Genomic DNA, 24,220 nt, shown 5'->3' with positions numbered 1-24,220 from the left:
GTGGTGTTCACTTTGACTCTGGCCTCGATTCTGCAAGTTCAGGCTATGACTATGGCTGGGATCTGCACCTACTGCTATAGTCTCTACTGCAAGGGACAGAGCTGAGGTGTGGATTCAAGTGCACACAGCTAGATGAGTGACCGGCGCCTCGTCTCAGCAGTACTTACTTGGTGAGGTGGGGGAGGCTGCACCTCCTTCTGCTGACGTGGTTGGAGGCTTCGTGTCTGGCACCGGCAGAGGCACAGGCCTGGCCATTGGTGGTGGTGGTGGTGGCGGCAACATTGGGGTGGGAAGGAATGGGTTGTGCACCTTGCCTTGGCTGCTCCCATTGGGCTGCAAGGGTGGAGAAAAACACACGCACATACACACACACAAACAAAAGAAGAAACAAAAGATGTGAACTATTAGCTGCTTCTGAAAATAAGATTCATTAGGCACCTTCTAGGTAAATGACTAAGTATTCCAGCTGCCTGAATTCTTGCATGATCACATCTGGACGAAGAAGTGCTCGGTTCTGTTTGTTCTTAAGGCATTCCACAAAAGTGCACTTGGGCACAAAAGCATTGCATCCCAAACTTCTTTCTTGAACTACATTGTCCTTTTTTTGCATTTGATTCCATAAAATAATCTGCTAATGATCTGTATTTGTCAACTTTATTTTCACTTTTTAAAGCTGGCCTTTTATAACATATAATAAATGTGTTCAGTGAACATACATATTTTCTGTTACATATTGCATAATACTAGACATAGAAAGTTTAGAATTTAGCTATCAAAATTTTGCTAGATTAAAATATCACTTCCAGTTTTTATTTAAATTATATAAGCAAATGCTGTAAGAATCATATTTCTTTGTTTGCCTTATGTTAAAAAAAAAAAACAAGTAACAATTCTACTACAGAAGAAAGTTTCCCTCTGAAGCAAGCAATACAATCTATTTAATTTTCAAGTTTTTCAAAATAGCTCCATGAAGAGACCTGCCTCAAGCAGGTCTTTGATCAAAATGCAAAACTGGGCAGTTTGTATTTTGACAGTTATATAGGATGATGTCAGGACTATTAAAAAATAAGTTAGAAATGGAGAAGTCAGTTGCCTGGTGCTGAAGATCAGATCCATTCCCCCCCCCACACACACATAGTTTCCCAAATGGCCTTTGGACTACATTTTTAAACTTCATTGACACTGATCAACTAATAGTAACAGCTCATATTTAGGCTGCAATCCCACACCAAAACTCAGCTGACGGAGGTCCTGGTGTTCCAGGCTTTTATGTGTAAGCTTCATAATTCTGCAGAGGCAGTTTCATTCCACCATCAACATTCACTGATATATTTAGGATTGTTCCTCAAATACTATCTTGTCTGACAATCAGAATGCTGCACTTTCTTGCTAGCAACTTGCCTGTGTATTATTTCTGAGTGGACTGAAAGTCCTTAAGTGAATGGTTTAGAGTAAGCCAAGCAAATGAATATACAAGCAAAAAGAAAAAAAGGCACCATATTGATTTGTTGTCTAGACAGAAATGTATCTGCTAACACATCAGCAGACGTAAGTCAAAGCTGCCTGTTCTGGCTCAGATATGCAGAATCAGGTATTTCTGCAGGGGGAGAACATCAGTGATAGAACAGTGTGACATAATATCCTAAATGGAGCAATAATAATTATGGCTAATCTGTGGCTTCATGTATGGCTACTACAAGAAAAGGAAAACCAAGTCTGGCTTTATGCTGGTATTATTTATTTATTATGATTGTGATTATTGGCCTTGGAATGAAGCTATCCACTGTAAACATTTAATTCTCTATTAGTAATGCAATCTGTGATTTTAAAAAATCACTTTTACATTTGGAATGTTATTTCAAATTGTGGTTGTTTGGTTTATTTGTGAAAAAAATGAAAACATTCATTTAAAGCGATTGAATATGGTTTAGCTTTATACAAAGATAAGTGGGGAAGATAACTACTTGCAGAAATAACAAACCATAATAAACTGTGCTTCTAGCATCTTGAGTTCAAGTACTGGTCAACTTGATCTAAAGTGTTACAAGACTGTATTTTTTAAAAATATCAACTATGTTGATCTGAAACATCTGTCCCTCTCTGCCCCCTACCTCTCTCTACCATCCCAAATCATTACTTAAAATTATTCACTCTTTCTTTCTATTTTGTTAACTGTATGAGCCCTGGGGTAAGAATGCAGGAGGTGAAATTATCAGCCCTTGAATGTAGAAGGTTATATGGTTCACCCTCAAGATGATTTATATCCATAAACTTGACAGTTGCAAACTTAACACAAACACTGTTTTTAAACCCTGGCCAATCACTCTTAGAGAAAGTTAACTTTCCCACAATCTAGAATAAATATGACATTTGCCTGCAGTCAGTCAGCGCAATGTTAAAGCACAATGTCCTCAAGGTCCTGAGGTCTCCCCTTGTTATTTTTAAATTCAGTTAACATTTCTAAAAGAAAATGAAAAAAAAAAAGAGGTTTCCTTACATTGAGGAACCCCACCTGTCCAGCTTGCTGACCAGCGTCAGGGCAGACAAGTTGGACAAACTCTTTCAGCGTCTCCTGAGGATGGTAGCGGATGGCTGGGTGTGAGAAGTAAGGCCCAGGCTGCTGGATAATGGGTGATGTTGGAAAATGAAGAGTCGATGGTGTTGCATGCGGACTTGCTGTAGGAAAAGAAAACACGAGTGTTAGGAAGGGAGAGACTTGCTTTGCCACAGCTGAACCTGATTTGCCTCCTTTTCCATTTCTTCTCCTGGCCCAATTCAGGGTTTTGCTCATGTGACTGAATTTAACACTGGATAGGTCTGATAGATTTTCTTCCTTGAGGCTCTAAGACAAACATGGAAGCTAGATTAGGGTAGAGTTTAAAGCTGTCTTTCTATTTTCAGAGGACATGAGTTATAAAGGCATTAATAATCCTTGGTGAAGATGAAGATTATTCATTACTTTAAGAGCCTTTTTAATGAAGCAAAGCAATAAAAATGTATTTGGTAGATTAGACCTGATTTAACTGACATTACATATGACAAATTCTAGTTTGCACATATGGATCCCCTTTCACGCTGAGCTATCCATAGACAATAATTCATTGTTAAAGCTCTTATACCCCTTTCAAGGAGATTTCTAGGGACTAATTCAGGAAGAAATTTTTTGAAGTCTATAGTAAATGATCACTTAATGAACCCATGCAATTTGGGTGCCTCGCTTTAAGTGGAAGGTTTATGTCACCTTCCTTCCCACCACCACCATTTTGAAGACAAACACAGAAATGCATAAATGTCACAGCTGGGGAATGCACAGGCCGAGCAGGCAATGACCCCTGCTAAAATGTTGGTCCTCTGCCCATAAAAACTGATGAAAGACTCAGACGACTACTACTCCCTTACATGTGAACCCTGATAAATTTCATTTGTACTAGAAGATTAGAATAAAATACTTATGTGCTTATGTGCGATGCTTAATAATTTTTTTCTAAGAGAACTTTGCCCTTGAATTAGAAGGATGATTGATAAAATCAGCTGGAGAATAAGACCTTTCTAATACTAGGAATGGCACATTCTCTATTAGTAGAGCAGGACACCATTTCTATCACTATGCCCCTGGCACAGCTGAGGGCTGCCTCAGAAATGCAGATTGTGGGGGATGGGTTCACTGTTCCCTACTGGGATCTCCTTACAATTGGGGCATTTTCTAATTAATGACAGAAATGGCTAAAACTGTGGTTCAGAGTGGTATCTGTTGCTCTTTAAAGAGTGGATATGGAGGACTAGAGTAGAAGCAAGAGTCCAGTCCATCTTACAGCTGATCTGATGGAACTCTCACATTCATACAACTTCATATTCACAGGCCCCTACATGGGCTCAAGAGTTAAAGTTGAGTCAGAGTAGATGAAGTTTTTCCCTTATTCGACTGAGGACATCTTGAATATAACCTCTTGGAAACAAGAGCTTTCATTTTTTTTTTCCCCTCTAAAACTTAACTCTTTCCCCAGCCATCTCTATCTTATAAACAGTTTTTCCATTTACTTAGCTGGTCACTGTTATATCCCCAAAACTCAGTCTGGCACTCAATAAATATTTGTTGACGGTACAATAAGTGGCCAAATACATGAGTGGTACAGAAATTAAGAAAATAACCGTTAAGTCTGCCAAGAATGAAACTTGGGTCTCTTCACTTGGTAAAGAGCCAGGATTCTTGTTGAAAAGTTGGTAAAAGTTAAGACTACACACAATGAATAAGAAATATTGGGATCCCTGGAATCCATTAAAACCCAGAAGCTAAAAGCTGAATGGCTCTGGTTAGTTTTTACTTTGGAAATTGTAATATTGGCTTTAAAGAACCAGGAAATTTCTTTCCCTGTCTAATGTGATACAATTGCCCTTGCCCATAGCAAGAAACTTTGACCTACAGCGTGCACTGGACTGAAGAATTTCTGGTGAAGGAGGTAAGGTGGAATTTCTCAAACTAGGCTGGGAATATACTGAAGCTAACAATGACACACTCAACTTTTGCAGCATGTCAAACACACAGGTGGCAACACCATTGTCAAAAGCCCCTAGGAGGCTGACCTTGATGATAAAGTGGCATTGCCTCAGGTGTTCAACGGAAACTGATGAGTGACTGTGAGGTTAAGAAACTGCACTGGCCAACAGAGCATACTGCCCAGGGAAAAAATTCACTTGAGCAAAGATCAGTCAGATAAAAGTTAAAGAAACATGACAGAAGAAACTATTCAATAGGGCCTTGGAATTTCCCCATTAATTGTTAAAAAACATCCTTGCTCTCATTTTGATGTTCAATAGGTAAGATAAAAACATAAGCAACTTCAATTTAGGCTTTAGTTTCTTTATTATATTTCACTAAAAACAAAAATTTTCACTGTTTCCTTATGACATAGTTCAACACAAACCTAAGAATATACTTAGTACTATGTGGAATTCTGTAATGACTGTTTTATTAGGATCAATTAATTCTTAATTAATTCCAGGAAATAATCTAGCCTGTAGTTTCAAATAGATAATTGCAGAATCTGTATTTTAAAGGGTCATTCTTTTCAACCTTTAGTTTCTCATGCTTAGGACATTTTGGTTCAGCTACCAGTTTGCTATAAAACTCATACAAATTCAAGATCCTAAGCTTTAACTTCTTTTACTTTTTACAGAGCTGGGAAATGAAGCCATAGTTTTATACATGCCAGGCAAGGGCTCTACCAGTTAGCTACACCCCAGTCCATTTTATTGTTATTCAAGGTAGGGTGTTCCTAAATTGCCCAGGTTGGCCTCAAACTTGTGATCCTCCTGCCCCAACCTCGCGATTAGCTGTTATTATAGGCACATGCCACCATGCCCAGCCTGAACTTTAATTTCTTGAAACCGAAAATAATTGTGTTTTAAAGATATGTTAATTATTTTTAATTTCTATTATTTTTCTGGATAACCTGATATTCACCTTCTACTAGGAGCTCAGAATTAAGACTTCTATGTCTAAGTTTTTCTTCTTTCCTCTCTATTTTCTTGTTTTCTCTTTTTATTATAGATTTGATATTTTTATTGTACCTAGAATTTTTATCTAAGTCGTCTCAAATTATTTTAGAAAGAGTCACTGGGGTTAAATCAATCGAATTCATTAAATGTATTCTGAGATGGCCAGTTAGGGCCCTATGGAGAGAAGCTACCATTAGGAATCTGGCATGATGCTAATGGAATGCACAAAGAATGGTATGAGTCCAATTTTTTGATGAAGAAAAACATCTCTTATGGATGTGTGTGTGTGAGAGTAGTTGACACAATAAAAAATTATAGCACATTATGTAAATGCATATTTAGATCCTTTAAAATGTGCATTATTTACTTGAGAGTCAATAAAGGCTTTTCTCAAGTGGTTACAGTTTATTACAGTGCATCCATCTGTATCCATGTTGATGTTAATACAGTTTTGTGTATTAAAAGACCCTACAAAATTGGCTGCTTCTGGGGCCTAATACTCTTAGTACCCTAGGCCAGGAATAGCAGGGTGACAGAAACACTTCACTCTGGGTAGCTCTCACTACTAGTTTAACATTTAAACTAGCAGCCAAAAATGGTTCAAAGCAACTGCTTAGGCTTTTCACAAAGAATACAAATAAGATTTGTATTGAGAAGGAAGGGAATCTGATCAGGTTTCTTTGGTTGGAATGGCACTGCCTACACAGTCTGAACCAAGTAGCCATGATTAAAGAAACAGAGAACCAGAATTTCCCAAAGGGCATAGTGTTCAGTTATTTATTACAAAATGATCGTATTACTGAGTACTTAGGAAAAAAAAAAAAAGAAAAAAGCAGGTCAGGCAGGTTGGTTTACTCATTCGCTCTCTACCCCCATCGGAGAACCCCCTATTCTTCAAAATACTCTTTGGTTTTGGTTTGGAGGGAAAAAAGCTTAAAAATTCAGCACAACTATATATGTATTTATTTGTATTTTTTTTTTCAAATGTAAAAATGCTTCCTTCTTTTGCAGAATTGATTAAGACTGGGGAAGAACAAGGTCAGATTCACTGCTGTATTGTTTTGTATGTTGTATATGATCCAACAATGATTCTTGGTCTGAGAGTTCACAATAAAAGAGAAATGTAGATTCATATTCCAGTGGTGCTCCCAACAGGAGCTGGAACTAGTCAGAACACACAACAGGAAGCTGTATAAAAGAAGATGGCACAAAGGAGAATGGGGGGAGGGGAAGGAGGATGGGAATAGAAAAGACAGTAGAATGAATCGGACATAACTTTCCTAAATTCATACATGGATGCATGACTAGTGAATCTTCACATCATGTTCAACCATAAGAATGGGAATTTATACTCCATGTGTGTATATTGTGTCAAAATATATTCTACTGTCATGTATAACTAAAAAGAACAAATAAAAAATGTATTAAAAAAAAAGATGGCATTGGAAGGGTATGGCTGGATAGGCCTAGAATCTTTGACTTTCGTGGGTTTTCTTTCTTTCTTTCTTTCTTTTTTAAATGTAATATTAAGAAAGAAAAGAGATAGAAGAAAGTAGACTCTTCTAACCATTCCCAGTGGTTTCTCTCAAGCTCAACTTCCAAAAATTCTAAGAACCCTACCACATTTTTCCTAGAACCAAAATTTCATGGGTTGAAATATGTTCTTCTACATAACTCTGACATTGCCTTAATTGCTTCATTCCTTGTCTATGTTGCAGATTCTCACAGATTGGACAGATACTTGGATTCTTTTCACGTCAGCATTTGCTCTCTGGCACCAGACTTTAAATTCTAGTCTCTCTGCTTTGGGAAGCACTACAAAAAAGCTGTCCAGAGGCAATGCAAACAATAAACATGAATCCTCCTCCCAGTGCAGCATGCTCTTAAGACAGTGCTACCCACAGGCTTCGTCTTTCACTAGAACACATGATCAGCTCCCAAGTCCTGGCATCTGCAAAAGCTCACAGTCTTCCCATTAATCCGTATGTAGTTAGTGGCAACAGTGAGATTCCAAACTGTCTCTCTTAGCACTGTCAAAAAAAAAAAAAAAGAAAGAAAGAAAGAAAGAAAAAAAAAGAAAAAAGAAAAGCCTGCAGCAGAAAGATGTCCTTTACACAAAAATAACCATTTCTAGAGTAAAAGGTGACACAAATGGCTCCTAACTATTCATATTTAGAAGTAAAGATTTTAACAAGGCAAAAGGAGAAGAAAATGGAAGGAAAAAAAATCCCACTTGCAAAAAAAGAAGCCTTCCATAAGGGCAAATGGAACTTGAATTGTTTGGGTTGTCAACTACTACAATGCTTTCCTTCTTCAGAAATTCAAAACCACACTATACCATACCATGACAGCCTACCTAAAGCTGAGAAATCTATCTTAATGGTCCATAGCTATAATTTATAAATCATGCATGAATCAGGCCTGCCATTTATGAAAGCCGAGAAGTTGGGAGTTACAGGATTTATTTTAACAGAGACACAAGGGAAGAAGAATTGGCAATGTTTTTCAAATCTCTAAGAGGTGGAGTCTTTTCTCAATAACAAAGCTTTTGACCCAAGGCAAGCTAATGTTTTCCAAAACCATTTTTCCCAAAATACTTAGTCTGTATCTTTAACATCATTAAGATGTATGTGAAAGGACCTGGGTATGTCAACTGAAAGAAACAGATGACATTATGTGATGCTTTACAAAACACTAGTAGTTTTACATTATTGCTACCAGAGGAGGTAACTTTATGCTGCAGCAGGTTTCCAAGATGGTTGATATACTCTGTTCCATTTGAATTAAGGGGACTTTCTAACTGAAGATCAAATTCCAATGTCTTTTGAAAAAGCACATCTCCCCTCCCCCTAACAAAAAGAGACCAAGGTCTTTTAAAATTTTTATCTAGATCAATTTTAGCTACTTAAAAACCTTTGATGTTCAAAGACCCTGACTTCTAGTCTAGACCATGTTGGCAAACATTTTCTGTGAAGGCAGAATTGTACACTATTCAGACTCTGCAGGTCCTGCGTGGTCTTTGCTGCAATTATTCAACTCTGTTGCTGTGGTGCAGAAGCAGTCATGGACATTTCATTGATAGATAAGTATGACTGTGTTCCAATAAAACTTTATTTTCAAAAACAGAGAATGGATTTGACCTGTGGGCATAGTTTGCCAGCCTCTGTTGTAGACCCATATATTTCCTGTCCTCTTTCAACACCTGCCGCTCTGCATCAGGCACCTGACGGTCACTGATGGTCACCTTTTCTCCACCAAATGATGCCAAGTTCCCTGAAAGCGTTTCTTCTGAAGCCCCAGATTCTTAAAGTTTCCAAGCCAATCAGAGTGTCTTCTATTCCTCCACTCACTCTCCAATGTAGCCTTTGGCTGTGGCTCTTCACCATTATTTAACATAATGGTGCTAGTAACTGCACCCATGTGTATCAGTCCAAGTTAAGCATGAGTTAGAATAGTATTGTGGTATGATATAAGGACCATGGGCTTTGGAATCAGATAGACATGGTGTGAATTCCACCTCTCCCACTTACCAGCTGTGCCTCCTTTTAGTGTCTGAGCTTTTCTCTCAGTTTTCCATTTACATAATAATGGCTAATAATGTCTCATAGATTTGCTGTGAAGATTCATTGAAGCCATATGTAAGGTTCACAATGTAATTTCTTATCATACAGTTAAGTGGTCAATAAATAGCCTCTTTTATTGGTATAACTATCATAGGTAAGGACGGGGGTAGGCCATGAATAAACTGGAATTTGTTCCTGTGTGCTAGGACCAGTTCTGAATGCAGAGCACATGACAGGGTGGTAGGCGGACCAGGGATAAGGAATGGTAGAGTATGAGGTACCTGTTGCTTGCCTGTCTCTTGGACAAAGGAATCCACCACTATTGGTGAAAAGGTATTAGTATGAGTATAACATGAGGGTATTAAAAATAATTCCACAAATGACAAAATGCAAAACCAAAGCAATAGCAATAGTCATGGAAACCTAGACACAATGTAAAGATTCTTTGCTGATCAAACATATTTGAATCCCTACTTTTGCTTACAACTCAGATGGAGAGACAATTAGCAGCTTAGAACTGTAGAACCATCTCCCTCTGGATACTTTTCCACTTAGACCCACAGTCCTTGAGGATCTATTCTGACCATTCATCCTGACCTCCCAGGGTGCCATGTGGAGGTCTGCCACCCAGGCACACTTCTGGCCAAAATAGATTCTGAACATGGTCGCCCCAAATACAGACACAAGGGAAATCTCTGTCATTTCCCTTGAAAATTTATCAGTGATCTAACTCATGAATAATAAAAGAAGATTTTCAGAGGATCTGGAGTATTCTTTTAGTAAAGCTTTCTGACTAGATAAAAGACCTGGTTTTGGTGCAGCTTCTGCTACTAACTGGCTTACAAATGTGTACGAATTCTCTTGCCCTTGGCTCTCTCATCTCAGAATACAAGGTTGAAGAAAAATATTCCGGAGGTTTGCCTAGTTTTAAATTCTAGTGGAAAGCATACAATTCAGTCTCCAGTATTTTATTAACAAATGAGTCCATATAATTGATTGATTGTAATAAAATCTAAAAGATCTGAAACAAGGCAGCATGTGCTTTTAAATTTATTTTTTAAAATGTTTCTGGGATATCAAGTTATAGGGTCTATCTGGACTCGGTCTTTAAGATACTTTGGCTTTGGGAGGGCTATAATATTTAGAGCTTTGAAAGCCCCAGAGCATGCTTGTTCCAGCTCTGTGAGACAGAGCCCCAGTCTTTGTCCTGACAGGACCTCTCTGAATTGACCACATTCACGCACTAATTGCCTAAGCTGCATGATGGCTGATGTGTAATGTGTTCAAACACCACACAACAGCTGTGGTTATTGCAAATATGAAGAGTGATAATTTAATAGGCAAAGTTGACAAGAATCCAGTTCCATGATGGGAACTTGAACTTCTACATAATAAGCAAGTGATATTGTGAGACAAGAGATGAAGGATGAAAAACAAATCAAAACAATTATTTGAGAAAAATCCAAGCACCATAGATTGGATGATTATAGAGGTTAACAGAAACAGGCAGAGAATCCTCCAGGGACCCACTGGAGGAGCCCTGGAATAACAAACTCCAGTCCTGTAAAAGACAACTTCAGACCTGTGCCGATGCTACAGCCTCGCGGACAATGACTAAGCACTGGGATCTATCTCTGCTGTTTGCAAGTCCTTCCCTACATTAAAAAGGCCAAAAACAAGCAAGCAGACATAACATCAGAATAAATATTAAAACATGGGGTGATGTGCAGCATCTCCCTCCACCAAACGTTCAGGTTTACGCCAGGTGTGGTGGTGCACGACTGTAATCCCAGCAGCTCAGGAGTAGGAGACAGGAGCATTGCAAGTTCAAAGCCAGCGTCAGCAAAAAGCAAGGCACTAAACAACTCAGTGAGACTCTGTCTCTAAATATACAAAAAATAGGACTGGAGATGTGGCTCAGCGGTTGAGTGCCCCTGAGTTCAACCCCAGGTACTTCCACCAAAAAAAAAAAAAAAAAAAAAAAAAGTTCAGGTTTACATTGAAGTGTAAGCCCCTATTTCTGAGTGACATGCCTCAATGTACTTGATTTCAATACTTTGAGGCACCAGATAGCTCATTCCTTCTGCTCACCTGGACAAAGTTATTTAACCTTTCCAAACCTGCACTCCCTTACCTGTAAATTGAGCTCAGCAGCACCATTTTAAAAGGCCTTTGGAGAATTAAACATATAGAGGTGCCTGGTACAGAGTGGGCTCATTCAACAAATGTGCCAAATTTAAAATATCTTTCTGAATTCACATCATAGGATCTGAGGACTCCTACTGTTGGTACATTTCGGACAAGGGGATGAAACATGAGAAGAATCTTCCAGCGTGTGAAACTGTGATGCCAGGTTTTTCTCCTAGCCTGGATATCAACAAGCCGTGTGCCAGCTGACTCCATTCCTTTCCTCTATTCTAGAATGGAAATATGCATGGTATGGTTTTAGAGTGCAACTATTCTGGACTTACACTCATTCCTTCTGCTCACCTGGACAAAGTTATTTAACCTTTCCAAACCTGCACTCCCTTACCTGTAAATTGAGCTCAGAAGCACCATTTTTAAAGGCCTTTGAAGGATTAGAGTAAACATATAGAGGTGCCTGGAACAGAGTGGGCTCATTCAACAAATGTGCCAAGAATCTACTGTGTGCTAAACACTATGCTAGACTCTGGGTTATTTATTTTTCTTAGGATTGCTTTAAGAATACCTTAAGAGACATAAAAAGGAATCAGGATCATACAGTACATTGAGGCACCAGATAGCTGTGAATCAAGAGCTGAACTGTTTTCAAGTTACCTTGCAGGCCCCTGGCATGAACAAATGGTCATTTTCTAAGCCTGCATTTTACTTGTGTTCTGCCAGTGCTAACTGCAGTCAGGAGTCAGGCTAGTGAGGAAGCAGAGCCTTGCCCAGGCACTCGGAGCAGCCTGGCTGTTGGCTCCTGCAGTCCCTTGCCCCTTCTTCTGGAAATAGAGCTCTAATGTTCCTTTGGAGAGTTTTCCTTTCCTTGGCCTCAGTCTATGTGATTAGGGTAGACTTAACCCTAGCCCTGGTTCTGTGGGTGGGTGAGTTGCCCAAGCTACACCAATGAGGCACCCATTATCTTTTATGTTTATTTCTTAAACATAAGGCTTGTTTAAGAAGTGAGTAAGTGAGGGGCTAGGAATGTGGCTGTGTGGGATGAGTGAGGCCCTGGGTTCAATACCTAGCACCATAAGAAAAAAAAAAAAAGAAAGAATACAAAATGAGCAAATAACCCAAACCAGGCCAATCAGAGGCCTAAGTATCCAGGAGTAGGCCCTTTACTAGACCTATTGTAAAAAGAAGGTGTTCCTTCCCTCCTTAGAATTGTTAAATTGGTGGGATCAAGCCTGAGCCATAATCTGAGGAGATTTAACTTGCAAATGATGCTCACACAGGGCAAAGAGAAGGTATCATCTGGGCACCTTGATCCATCCATCTCTACCTGAAACCATATACCTAGACATTTTAGTACCTAAACTAATCATCCACTATCTTCTTTGAGGGAGAGGAGGGATGGCTAAGCATTGGTAGGGGTTCTTTCTCTTAAAAGAGTCCCTCTTAATACATCTCCTGTTCACTATCTGGTATATAACAATATAACAACTCCTAAGTGTTATTCAGGAATTTGGGGCTTCCGGAAGACCTAGAGATATCCCTGATGGATGCCAAGGTTTCCTAACTTAGTATTGTATACTCCTATTTTTCTTCAGAGCATAAAAATCTTTTGCCTTTTACCAAATTCATATCAAGAGTCAACAGAAGATACCCAACAACCTGACATATAAATTCAAATCTCCACCATTACTTCCAGTGCTGATGCTATATATCCTTCAGTCTTCCTGTATCCTTCTCACTCCTGTGACTCTCAACACAGGAGTCATTATTGGTGCTGCTCAATTTTAAGGGCAGATTGGGTTTTCTTGACCATCAGGGCTGAGCACAATGCTTGGCAAATAAATGCTCAATAATTATTTGCTGAATCGCTCAGCCCTTTGGCAAGAGCCAGGCTGGGTGCAGGCTTGTGCAAGTGAAGCCTCTGCCATGGCTACAGGGCCACCTGTCATGGGAGGGGGACACTTGCTCCTTGGGGAGAGTCTCTGACCACACAAGAGCAACAGGATGGAGTACCTGCACTTGTTCACTTCCTGAGACCACACCTCCTCTTCCAGCCACGTGTGGCTCCTCCCCAGGAGGAGAAACTCACTCTACTTCTAGATCAATAGGAGCAGGTGGAAAGGGAGAATCAGGGTGGAGTGAGTGAGGAATTAAGGGTGTAGGGATCCTTTCAAGAGAGACAATTAACATTTACTGGATGCTTGCTGCATACCAAGACCTTTATTATATAGGTCCTTTTGCTCCCCCCTCCCATTAAGTCTGTCCAGTTTTGTGCAGGTGGCAAAACAAAGGTCAGCAGAGGATAAATGACTTGCACAAGTTTAAACAGACGCTGAGGAGCTGGGCAGGACTTGAATTCTACTCTGGCAGATCCCACCCTGGGCATTTCTCTGCACTCTTATTTTCCCACTTAAATCATATTTCCTTTCAGATTTTTTTTTTTGTTGTTGCTGTTGTTCATAGGCCCCTTCTTACTGTAGTTGGACCTGGAGGCTCTGATGTTCCTCACAGTGTTTTGCACATTAAAGAAACTGGTGGGCAGAAAAAAAAAGCAACTAACATTTACTATGAAGAAATGGCAAATGACGAGTGTAAGTTTCCTGTAGAAATATACATTTTAAAAAGACACAGGGGTGCACATGGGTAATGAAACACACTAGTTTCCACAACACAAAAGATGCAGCCTGGGAGGCAGACTCCCAGTGATCTGATTCCACACAGATCACACATTGCATTCCCACTTCCAGCGTCAGGGCTGGCCCCTTGTTCTACATGGATGATAAGCTGGTGCTCTACAAGCACTGGCAAGCCACAGCTCCATGCTGCAGTAATTTACTTAAGTTTAACATGATTTATGATTCTGTCAAAAGGGGAGGTTGAAAACCCTGCATTGACACTTAAATGTGAGCTTTATATGTAAAATAGCAATTGCATGTGTGTGTGTGTGTGTGTGTGTGTGTGTCTCCCTGTGTAGGCAGAGACAGAAACCATTCTGCATAAGATACAAGTTCAATCTTAAATTTTTATTTTATGCAGAAAAAAGGAAAACAAATAATGAAAATAAACGCGGAATCCGCATGATTAAGCTAAACCAGAAATGGATTTAGCAGATTACGTGAGCTACACAGCCCAAGTGTCCGGCTGGGAAGTCCCATCAACAAGGGGGTTTCTAAGCAGTCTTGCTGAGAACCACCTCTTTCACTGAGCATGAAGACACAGGTCCATGTTATGTGCATGTGGTGGTGGGGGGTGGAGGGGCTGTGGCTATGTGTGTGACAGAGAGAGAAAGGGACAGGGAACTCCGAGGGGGAGCAGCTTCCTCTGTCAGGAAGAATTTCAAAGCTGGTCCCCTTGGCTCAACAAGCTGGTCTCTTTAGCACCCCACCCCCCACCCCCCACCCCAGGGGCCTTTTGCCTCTTGAAGAGATTAAGGAGCCAAGTGGTCTTACTGCTCTAACCTGTCCCTCCCCAACAAAAACCACATTCACATGATTCCACTCCAGAGGAGCTCTCTTCAGAAGTTTGCTGCAGGGATGACAAATTAACCCAGCAGGGTGTCCCACACATCTATCTTAGTACAAATTATTAGTGTAATAGAGCTTTTAGTTATGCATTTATCTGGTAATTATTGAACGGTTACACAAAACCAAGCTGAGCAGCCATGGCCCTTTATGAGCCTGGCTCAGTGGGTGGCCTTACAGTTAATTTAGGATGGTTCTCCACTACGCAGTTCACTTGCAGACAAATTAGCTAAACAGCCTTCTCCTTTAAATATTTTCCATGTCACAGTGAAACTCTTTACAATACAATAAAGGTACAGTTTTAATTACACGCTTCCTGACTTTTGTTTAGTTGTAGTTTTAAAACATTTGCTGGCACTGTTTTTTCCTTTGGCTGGGCAGTAATAGCTGGTTGTAAGTATCTGGCTAATGAATTTAATAATTTCCTGAACTGGGACTTAAAGAGGCTTTGCTAAAATGCTGCATTTCCTCTTTGCCGTCCAGTTACTTCCAATCCCATGGGCAACGTCTCCCATTAAGCTGGGCATTGCACTTCTGCTAACCTTGACCCATGTTCCCCAGTCTTCTTGCTTCTCTTTCCTGAGCTCCTCAAAGATGGGACTTGTTAAGTCTCTGATGCCTGCATTTGAAAATCAGTTCTGGCAATTCCTATTGGAGAAAGACAATGTAATGTTCTCCCAAATGACATACTCCAATAATAAACACCTTGCATCTGTCTGTTGGTAGATTATTTCAGCGCCTTGTTAGCAACAGGTATTTAATTGCTTCTCATTTTCTTGAGATGATTCAATTGCACTAAACCAGGAGAGACAAATTAGATTCAGTTGAGCACCAGCATGTTCTATAACTAAGTTAAATGCTTTCCTAAGCAGCAAAAAAGTTTGCAGATAAGATAGGAGAAAGCTGAACAAACCTACCACTTGGGGTCTATGTCAAGGGCAGGGTATCATGGTTAAGGCAACAGGGAACATTCCTTCCTGAGGGCTCTTTGTTTGGACAGAAACACTGACAAGGCCACAGCAAATATTCTCTAAACCAGGGACCAAATAATTTTCAGCTCATTTTCTCTAAATACCCTTCAAGGTAGAGACTCTTAATTAAAACTAAAGAGATACATGTGGATCACTCAAACATGCCACCAAATACATGAACTTGAATATTTATTATGATGATGATTATTTTCATCATCATCATTATTATTACACAGAGAGATGGAAAGAACTCCATGTTATCCCCAAACTTTTTATCCATTTCAATCAAACCCATGTATGAATTCATTTATTCAACAAACATTCACTGAGTGCTTTCCTTACATGAGGACAAGGCTGAGGGGTTCAGGGATGAACAATGGAGTCATGGTCCTGCCCTCTAACTGTTACTGGTGCCTCCGAGTTGTACCTCTCCTGTCTGGTCCTCTGTTATTGTCTATGCAGAGTATGAATCCACCCTCCTCCAGCCATTCCTGGTGACCTCAACTTCCTGGAAGGTGATCTTAATGCTCATAATTCTCCTCAGTATATTTTTCTTGGCCAAACTGGGAGATATTGTTAACTTCAGACCCTCAGATGTTTCATCATTAAGAGCAGGATCCCTGTTTGGGCCAGGAGGATCATGGACTTAGAGAGGTTTATGGAGCTTATAAACTTCTGACTACCTCTCTAAACAGAAACCAGCATAACTCTTTGAAAGCTGCACAATAAATCTTTGGTTTATATGACTATTGTTTTAGTATATTTTATGCATATATCATCAGAATCAGGACAATTTTACTTCTAAACTTCCTTTGTGCATGTGTGTGTATAATATTTTATTATTTATATATGTGTGTGTGTGTGTGTGTGTGTGTGTATATATATATATATATATATATATATATATATATATATATTTCTCTCTCACAAAGAAGTGGGGGTTTAATCTCATGCTCACATTTTCTAAGTCTCAATTTCTCAGGACTTAATTGCCTAATAACATGACCTGTCTGCTGTTGGTCTGTTCCGCATACTCAGAAATAGAAGGCAAACATTGAGTTGCATGCATTTTGGGCTCTTGCAGTGTCAAATGCCACTGCAGTTCTCCACTAGTTACCTGGCCCCTTGTTTTCTACAGATGAATTATCTTTTTTTCTGAAATACTTGGAACCAGGAGTTTTTCTGATTTTGGATTGTTTTGTATTTTGGAATATTTACATAGACTTTACCAGCTGAGTATCCCCTTATCCAAAAATCAAAATCCAGAATGGTCCAAACACTAAGCACCAACATGACGCTCAAAAAGTTCCATATTTTGGAGCACTTCGTATTCTCAGAATCAGGCTGCTCATCTTATAATACAACTGCTGGTCTTGTCCTCTCATCCACCAGGAGTCAAACACTCTGTGGAAGGAATCCAAATTTCTTGGGTTCATTCTATTCAGCAATTAGGACAGCACCCACTTGATCAGAATTTGAAGGAAAAATTAATGAGTACCAGTGGTAATAGGAGTTTACAAGTTAATTTCAATACTGATAAAAGCCAAACTGACCTCAAAAATATTCTTTGAAGTGATATGTACCTCACAGAAACTCTGCATTTACCAGGAACAAGAAATCATGAGCTTAAAAAAAAAAATAGCTAAGTGATGTCTTTATGACTGCTATAAAAAAACTCAGTGTGATAACACAGGTTATGTCATGATTATCAAAGATCTAAATGGCCATGTTATGTCTTTGACTAATAAAAAGTATAAAAACAAACTAATTGTTAAAAATAAATGCAGTTTAATTTCTTACAATGGGGGATAACAAAGTAGAAAACCACTGAAATGGTAGAAAAGGCACAAAATTGGAGACTTAATTTTTGGTATCAGCTCTGACCAGCTTAGATTCTTCATCTGTAAGAGTCATGTGAAATATTTAGACTGTTAACTAATATATTTTCACTTATCAATTCATTTATAAGACTAATTTTATACACAGTGGCAATATGTTCAGTAATATACTTTGTATACAACCAGAGATACGAAAAATTGTGCTCTATATGTGTAATAAGAATTGTAATGCATTTCTCTGTTATATATAAATAAAAAAAAAAGACATTAAAAAACCCCCTAGAACGTAGACTTTCAGCTTTTGCAGCTAGAAGCAATCCTTGGCATAGTACTAACCCTGCTACATAAGATTCTATCAAAGGTAACAGAATGAGCTGGCAGGTACTGCCCCTGCCACCAGCCTTCCTTTCCCTTCTTTCTGCCTGGGATGCAGACATAAGGCAGGAGTCCAGTACATACACTGTGAAAAAAATGACCCATGGAACCATGGTTGCTTTGGTCCATTTTGTGTTACTATAATGAAATACCCGAGGCAGGTGCTTTCTAAAGTATAGAAGTTTATTCAGCTCCAGATTCTGGTGGCTGGAGGATTCAAACAGCATGGTGTTGGCATTCTACCTAGAGTCCCCTGGTCCTGTCACAACATTGCAGGCAAGTGGAAATGGAAATGGGCTGTGTGTAGATGAGCACATAAATGAGCAAAGAGGCAAGAGACCAGGGAAGGTACAGGCTAGTTGTTTTTATAATGGCCCACTCTCTTGGGAACTAATTCACTCCTCTCAGACCTGACCCATTCCCAAGAGACAGGACTAATCTATTCATGGAGTGGAGCCTCTATGACCTAATTACCTCTCACTAGGCCTCACCTCTTAAAAGCTCCATCACCTCAACACTGCTGCACTGAGGACCAAGTTTCCAGGACATGAACTTTTGGAGGGCAAACCTATCCAAAGTATATTAGCCCTGGGTCATATACTTATTTTTTTTACATGAAATAAATGCAACACCTAATTTTCTTAAGTTACTATTTAGTCAGATTTTTCCTTTACTTGTAGAAAAACATGTTCATAACTAACAAAGAAAAGGCATTTGACCAGAAGATTCCTGGAGCCCAATCCTTTCCATTATTTTCAATTCTGCCTCCCAATATATGATGTGAGCTCCTACTCATTTCTAAATCTCCAAAGCACAGTTACTTAGTGCAGAGCATTTAAATAAAACAAGTACCATTCATTATCCTATTGTTTTTGAAAATAGCAAAGACTTTAGGCATAAAGATAAGTTTCAGGAACTTAAAGTTTCCAAGAAACTTTAAAATATCACTGATGATTACTCCAAATAATTCTCAAAAGGAGTTTGACGTTCTAGCTCATCAGGCAAACTTATAAGTCTTGAAAAGACAAAGGGAAGAACAAAGACAATTGCCAATTTTCCAATTGTCATGACTACATACTTGATGATGGTTACAATATTAAGTAATGGTACAAGGAAGACTCTGAAAGGCCTATCTTTCAGCTCAAAGTGTCCAGCAAATGTAACAATAGATAATGACACAGGAATGCTTTTGCTGAAATTAAATAACTTCCCCCATCCCAGGATATTCCAACACGTTTAACCCCTTTACCTAATTCTAACCACATAGAGAAACAGGTGGCAAAGTACTGTTCCCATGGTACAGATGGTCAAATGAGGCCCCAGGTTAAGTGATTTATCAAAGTTACAAAAGAAAGCCAACTACTATAGAAGGGATTAAATTTAAGAGACCAAGTGCCTCTATCTTTATAATAATGATAAGAATAGCATGAACTAAGTCAAACTAAAGCTTTTAGTATCAAAGCTTTAGTTAATCTTTCCATTTTCTTTTTGCAGTAATAGGAAATGAACCCAGGGTACTCTAACTTGACCATACCCCCAGCCCTTGTGTTTTTTATTATGAGACAGGGTCTCACAAGTTGCTGAGGCTGGCCTCAAACTTGCAATTCTCCTGCCTCAGCTTTCTGCGTAGCTGGGATTATAGGCCTGTACCACTGTTCCCTGGCTCATTTTGCAGTTCTCTGCAGATGAAAGGCCATAGCTCTTCCCCATCTTGGACATTAGTTACAAAGAAGTACTGCATAAACTGCCACACATTTTCACCTTTGGTTCTTCTGACGCAATGAGAACCTATAGGGTGGTAGGCTGGGGGTAGGGATGAATGTCTTTTGTATGAAAATTCAATTTGACTACTTTTCATCCATCCAACTCACATACCCACTGGGTGAGCACAACAAAGATAGAAAATGTGTAGATGAAAGACCTGGAAGTTCCAGTTCAGGAAAGTGACCCAATATGAACATTAACTAAGGAAGCAAGACAAGGCTGTGGAATGAATGTGTGGACCTAAGGAGGGTGAGTGGATGGTAGTGCTGCAAAATGGGCTTCATGTCAAAAGTAGCATGGGTTGAGTTCCCTAATCTGAAAATCCCAAACCTGAAAAGTTCCAAAATCCTAAACTTTTTAAGCACCGACATAGCACAAGTGAAAATTTAACACCTGACTTCACATGATGGTCACAGTCAAAACACGCTTAAAACACTGTGTAAAATTACCTTCAGATTCGTGTGTAAGAGGTATATAAAACATAGATGATTTCTGTGTTCAGACTTGGGTCCTATCTTTAAGATATTTCATTATGTATATACAAATATTGTCAAATCTGAAAGCTCTAAAACCTGAAACCCTTCCAGTCTCAAACATTTTGGACAGGGGATACCGAACCTGTCCTTGGACCAGGCTCAGGCAAAATGTTGATCGATGAAGGTAGTGAAGACAGCATGTGTCTGAGAGCATGGATGAAAAAGGATTAACTGCTTGCACAACCAGTATTCATGGACCACTTCCAGATGCTGTACAAATGTCTATAATTATGTGGCTTCTTTTACTCCTTACATACACCATTCTTTCAAAGTAGAGATTAGGATCTCCAGTTTATAGATGCAGAACCTATGGTTCAGACAGGTAAAGCAAAGTGTCAGGTTGCATAGTTGAAACAAGTGGTGGCAGAGGATTCAAATACAGGTGCATATGAGTCTCTGAGCTTGTGTGCTTAACTGTTGCTACAAACTGGAAGTCTGTGTCCCCTCGAAATTTGTGTGTTGACATCCTAAATACCAAGGTGATCGTATCAGGATGTGGGATCTTTGGAAGGTGATTAGGCAGAAGAGTGGAGCCTTTGTGGATGGAATCAGGCATCCATGAAAGAGACCACAGAAAGCTAGTTAGTGCCTTCCCAGGAAAGATACAATAAGAAAACAGTATTGAGTCAAGAAAGTGGATCCTCACCAGACACTGAATCTGCTGGTGCCCTCATCTCAGACTTCTTGGCCTCCAGCACTATGAAAAATAAATTTCTGTTGTTGAGAAGCCACTCGGTCTATGGAATTCTATGACAGCAGCCCATACAGCCTAAGATGGCCCTTATGCTGTATTGCCTCCCTTTAAGATTCTATTTTTCTGCCTTTGCAATCTCAAGAGAGAGGATTCCTTTGTAAATAGCTGCCACCATATTTCCAAATATAGCTTATATATACAGTGAAAAATAGGGCCATCACGTGTGTATGTGTGTATGTGTGTATGTGTTGACCTTGCTTTGCTCTCTGGAAATACTGCCTCCATCTTTAGCATAAGAAGCATCTGCAGTTATTGCTTGCTGACTGTTGCTTTCCTGGTCAAGGCATTCCAGGGAAAGATGTTAGGAAAGGCAGCAGAAGTCTTGCAACCTGGTGCTAACCACGGCTGAATTTACTACGTGGCCCTGGGCAAAAGTGCAGTCAACAGACCTGGAGCCCACTCTTGTGTCCTGAACCTGATAAAGGACACATTCTTTGTTGTGTGTTCTTTTTCTTTCTTCTTCTTTTTTTTTTTTTTTTTGGAGGGGCACACTTTTCTTCAAGACCTTTTTTCAAGTTTGACTTTCTGGTTTGTCATTTCTGGCTGTGGTAACTCTACAGAAGAGGCATCAGAGGCTCCATTCTCCATTATAAACACATGCCACATCTATTCCACAACGAACCCCTCAGGAAGACTCTCCCTTCTCAAATTTGGCTTCATCTTTCTAAAACAGTAAATCCTAGTCCCAGATGGGATGTAGGTGCACACATGAGCCTGCTCACAGGCACAGAGGAGGATGAAAGGAAATATAGTACCTGTAGAGGGTACTTCCTAAACAAGGAGAGGCTGAATTTTAATCTTGTAAAACAATACCCTAGCCAAAATTAAAAAAGAAAGTCTCCTGTTATCCTGTCTCAGCTGTGATTCTTACCACAAAGCGCAACTGAAGAGGCTCACCACAACCACTCCAATGCTCTTCACAGACCATTAAGGAGGGGGCAGTGAGAATGGGTACCTGAGCAGACATTGCAGAAAGGAGAACCAAGGGTGCTGGGAACCACCTTGAATTCTGGTGAAAACAAAGAGTCTTTGGTATTCCACAATTCTTCAACTGGGCGTCTTTCTCTTTTCCTCACACACAATTTTATGAACAGAAATAGAAGATCTAAAGCTGGGTGTGCTATGGGCTAACATGGTCCAATCGGGTTCAACCCAGCATGGGCCATGTGTTAGCAAATGTGCTTAGCCATCTAACATGAAGAAGTTCCCAACGAGACACCTTTGGATAGGTACTAGAGAGTCTCAATAATTTCTACAAGAATAGTTTTAAGCTAAGACACACATGGTAGGCCCTTTTAACATTTACTAAAGAATAATATATGTATATTGCTTTATGCTTTTTGAAGAATCTCCAAAAATAATGTTTTCTTGTAGTTTCTATATAAGAATATGAGGCTGGGAGAAAAGGCTCATTCTACAGTGTTCTGTCCCCATTTTATTGAAGAATGAAAATACGTGAATCACCCAGAAGTAGAAAGGCAAAGATGCAACTTGCCCTGCTCTCCTGATTGCTCTTCCCAGTCTTCATTACCTTTGCCTGGAATATCCTTCACCCACATAAACATCTTTTAAGATTGGACTGCAAATCTCTACTTTTAAATCTCATAATTGATACGAAGTTCAAAGAGATATCCTATTCCACATCATCTTCGAAATGCTTGTTTTCTTACATGCTTCTCTCCTGCCCTAAATTGCATGTCCTGTGAGGACAGGAACCACTGATCTCCAGTGTTTATTCAGTGACAACTACTCAGCAAGTCCTTGTTTCCTCACTGAATGAACAACCCTCCATAGTTCTCTCCGGTGAATTCTTGTAGAAAATTTTTACTTTAACATCAATTTAGCATTTGAATATGTTAACATGACCATTGAAAGTGAGAAATAACACATGTCTTATCTCCCTGGATCCGTAAATATCCTTACTAGAAAGAGTTTAGTACCTCTGATTCCCCACTATGGTTTAGATGCTCAATGAATGTTAATGATGAGAATAAAATTGCAATGCTACATCCCTTAAAGAGGCTTATTCTAGCACTGTATAATCCAATTTAGATGTGGGTTTTCCAGATATATACACTCACACATATATTGTAAGCATTTCTGATTATACTACAGACACACAAGGTAAAATTATAAAAGGACCTTGAGAAAGTTGTCAGTGATCACAAGGTGTTTAAAGATGAAACAAGTAAGTTTTCATAATTGTTGATGAAGCGGTTGCTTCACATCACAGTTACAGTGCTCACTTTCCTCCATTCAGTCTCCCTATGTGCATCCCACAGCTCTCTCTACTGCTGTATTTATCCCTAAGATGCACAGAGTATTCATAAAGGGATTCAGATTTGTGGGACTAACACTAAGATTAATGCAAGAAATATCAGTTTCCTCAGGTGTATGTCAAAGTAGACAAGAGACCATAACTTTCTAGGATGCTTTATTTATTTATTTTTTTTCCTAGGATGCTTTATGATACCAGCTGGTAGATCACAGACCTACCTAAACGAAAATCGGATGGAAGAATGCAAACGTGGTTACAATTATTCATACTCCTACTGTGGGAGTTTCATAAACAAACTAATAAATATTTTCATCTTGCAATAAGATCAAGTTAAGTGATTTGCTGACATTCTCTTGAGGTTTAAGGCTTGTCTTTAATGTGAAATACAAATCGTATTTCTTGTGGACACATTTTAATAATAAACTTAAAAGCACACAAGACAAAAATAATGAAAATGTTGCAATGAAAACCAGACAAACTATCTACCACTTCAAAAGGAGTGAATGAAGACCTCTCGTCAACACCCCAATGCAAACAACCTCAACACAAGATGCCACATATTGAAATCAGGTTTCATGGAAAGAGAAATCAGCAGGGATAGAGGCGGGGAAGCTATTACTTGAAAACAGGTAAATGGCCTCATGGAAATACACTCATCTAACATGCACAACACACACACACACACACATGGCCTCTCAAACAACTTGGGGGGCAGATGTAATTTTGGTTTGATTTAAGCTACTTTCCACCTCTTTGCAAAATCCCACTAGCAAGAAAACAGGTTTGGACCCTTTTCTCCTTAAGAAAGTAAGGAATGGAGATTTTAGACCAACTTTCTTTGGTCCCTCAAATTCCAGGCTTCCCCCAAGATAAGAAAACGGACCACAGAAGCATTCTGAGGGAGCCCTCACCTCGTCCCACTTGGCTATTCTGGTTTCACAGATACCACACAAGTACCCCCCAAGGGTCCCTGTGGAGTGGC

General features: G+C 39.4%; 1 protein-coding gene across 3 annotated transcripts in view; it reads right to left on the bottom strand.

Annotated features, from left to right (window-relative positions):
* Positions 1-24,220, bottom strand: part of Nfia (nuclear factor I A) — a 351,492-nt gene that overhangs the window by 49,696 nt on the left and 277,576 nt on the right. For all 3 annotated transcript variants that reach the window (XM_026407234.2, XM_026407231.2, XM_026407233.2), the window contains 2 exons: positions 2,498-2,676; positions 168-333 (listed from right to left, as the gene is read on the bottom strand). In XM_026407234.2, coding sequence (XP_026263019.1) covers positions 168-333; positions 2,498-2,676 — 345 coding nt within the window. The remainder of the gene's footprint in view (positions 1-167; positions 334-2,497; positions 2,677-24,220) is intronic.

The sequence above is a fragment of the Urocitellus parryii genome, chromosome 11 (genome assembly GCF_045843805.1).
Source record: "Urocitellus parryii isolate mUroPar1 chromosome 11, mUroPar1.hap1, whole genome shotgun sequence".
Classification (NCBI taxonomy): Eukaryota; Metazoa; Chordata; class Mammalia; order Rodentia; family Sciuridae; genus Urocitellus; species Urocitellus parryii.
Note: the sequence above shows the minus strand (reverse complement) of the source record. Positions and strands in the feature narration are given on the sequence as shown.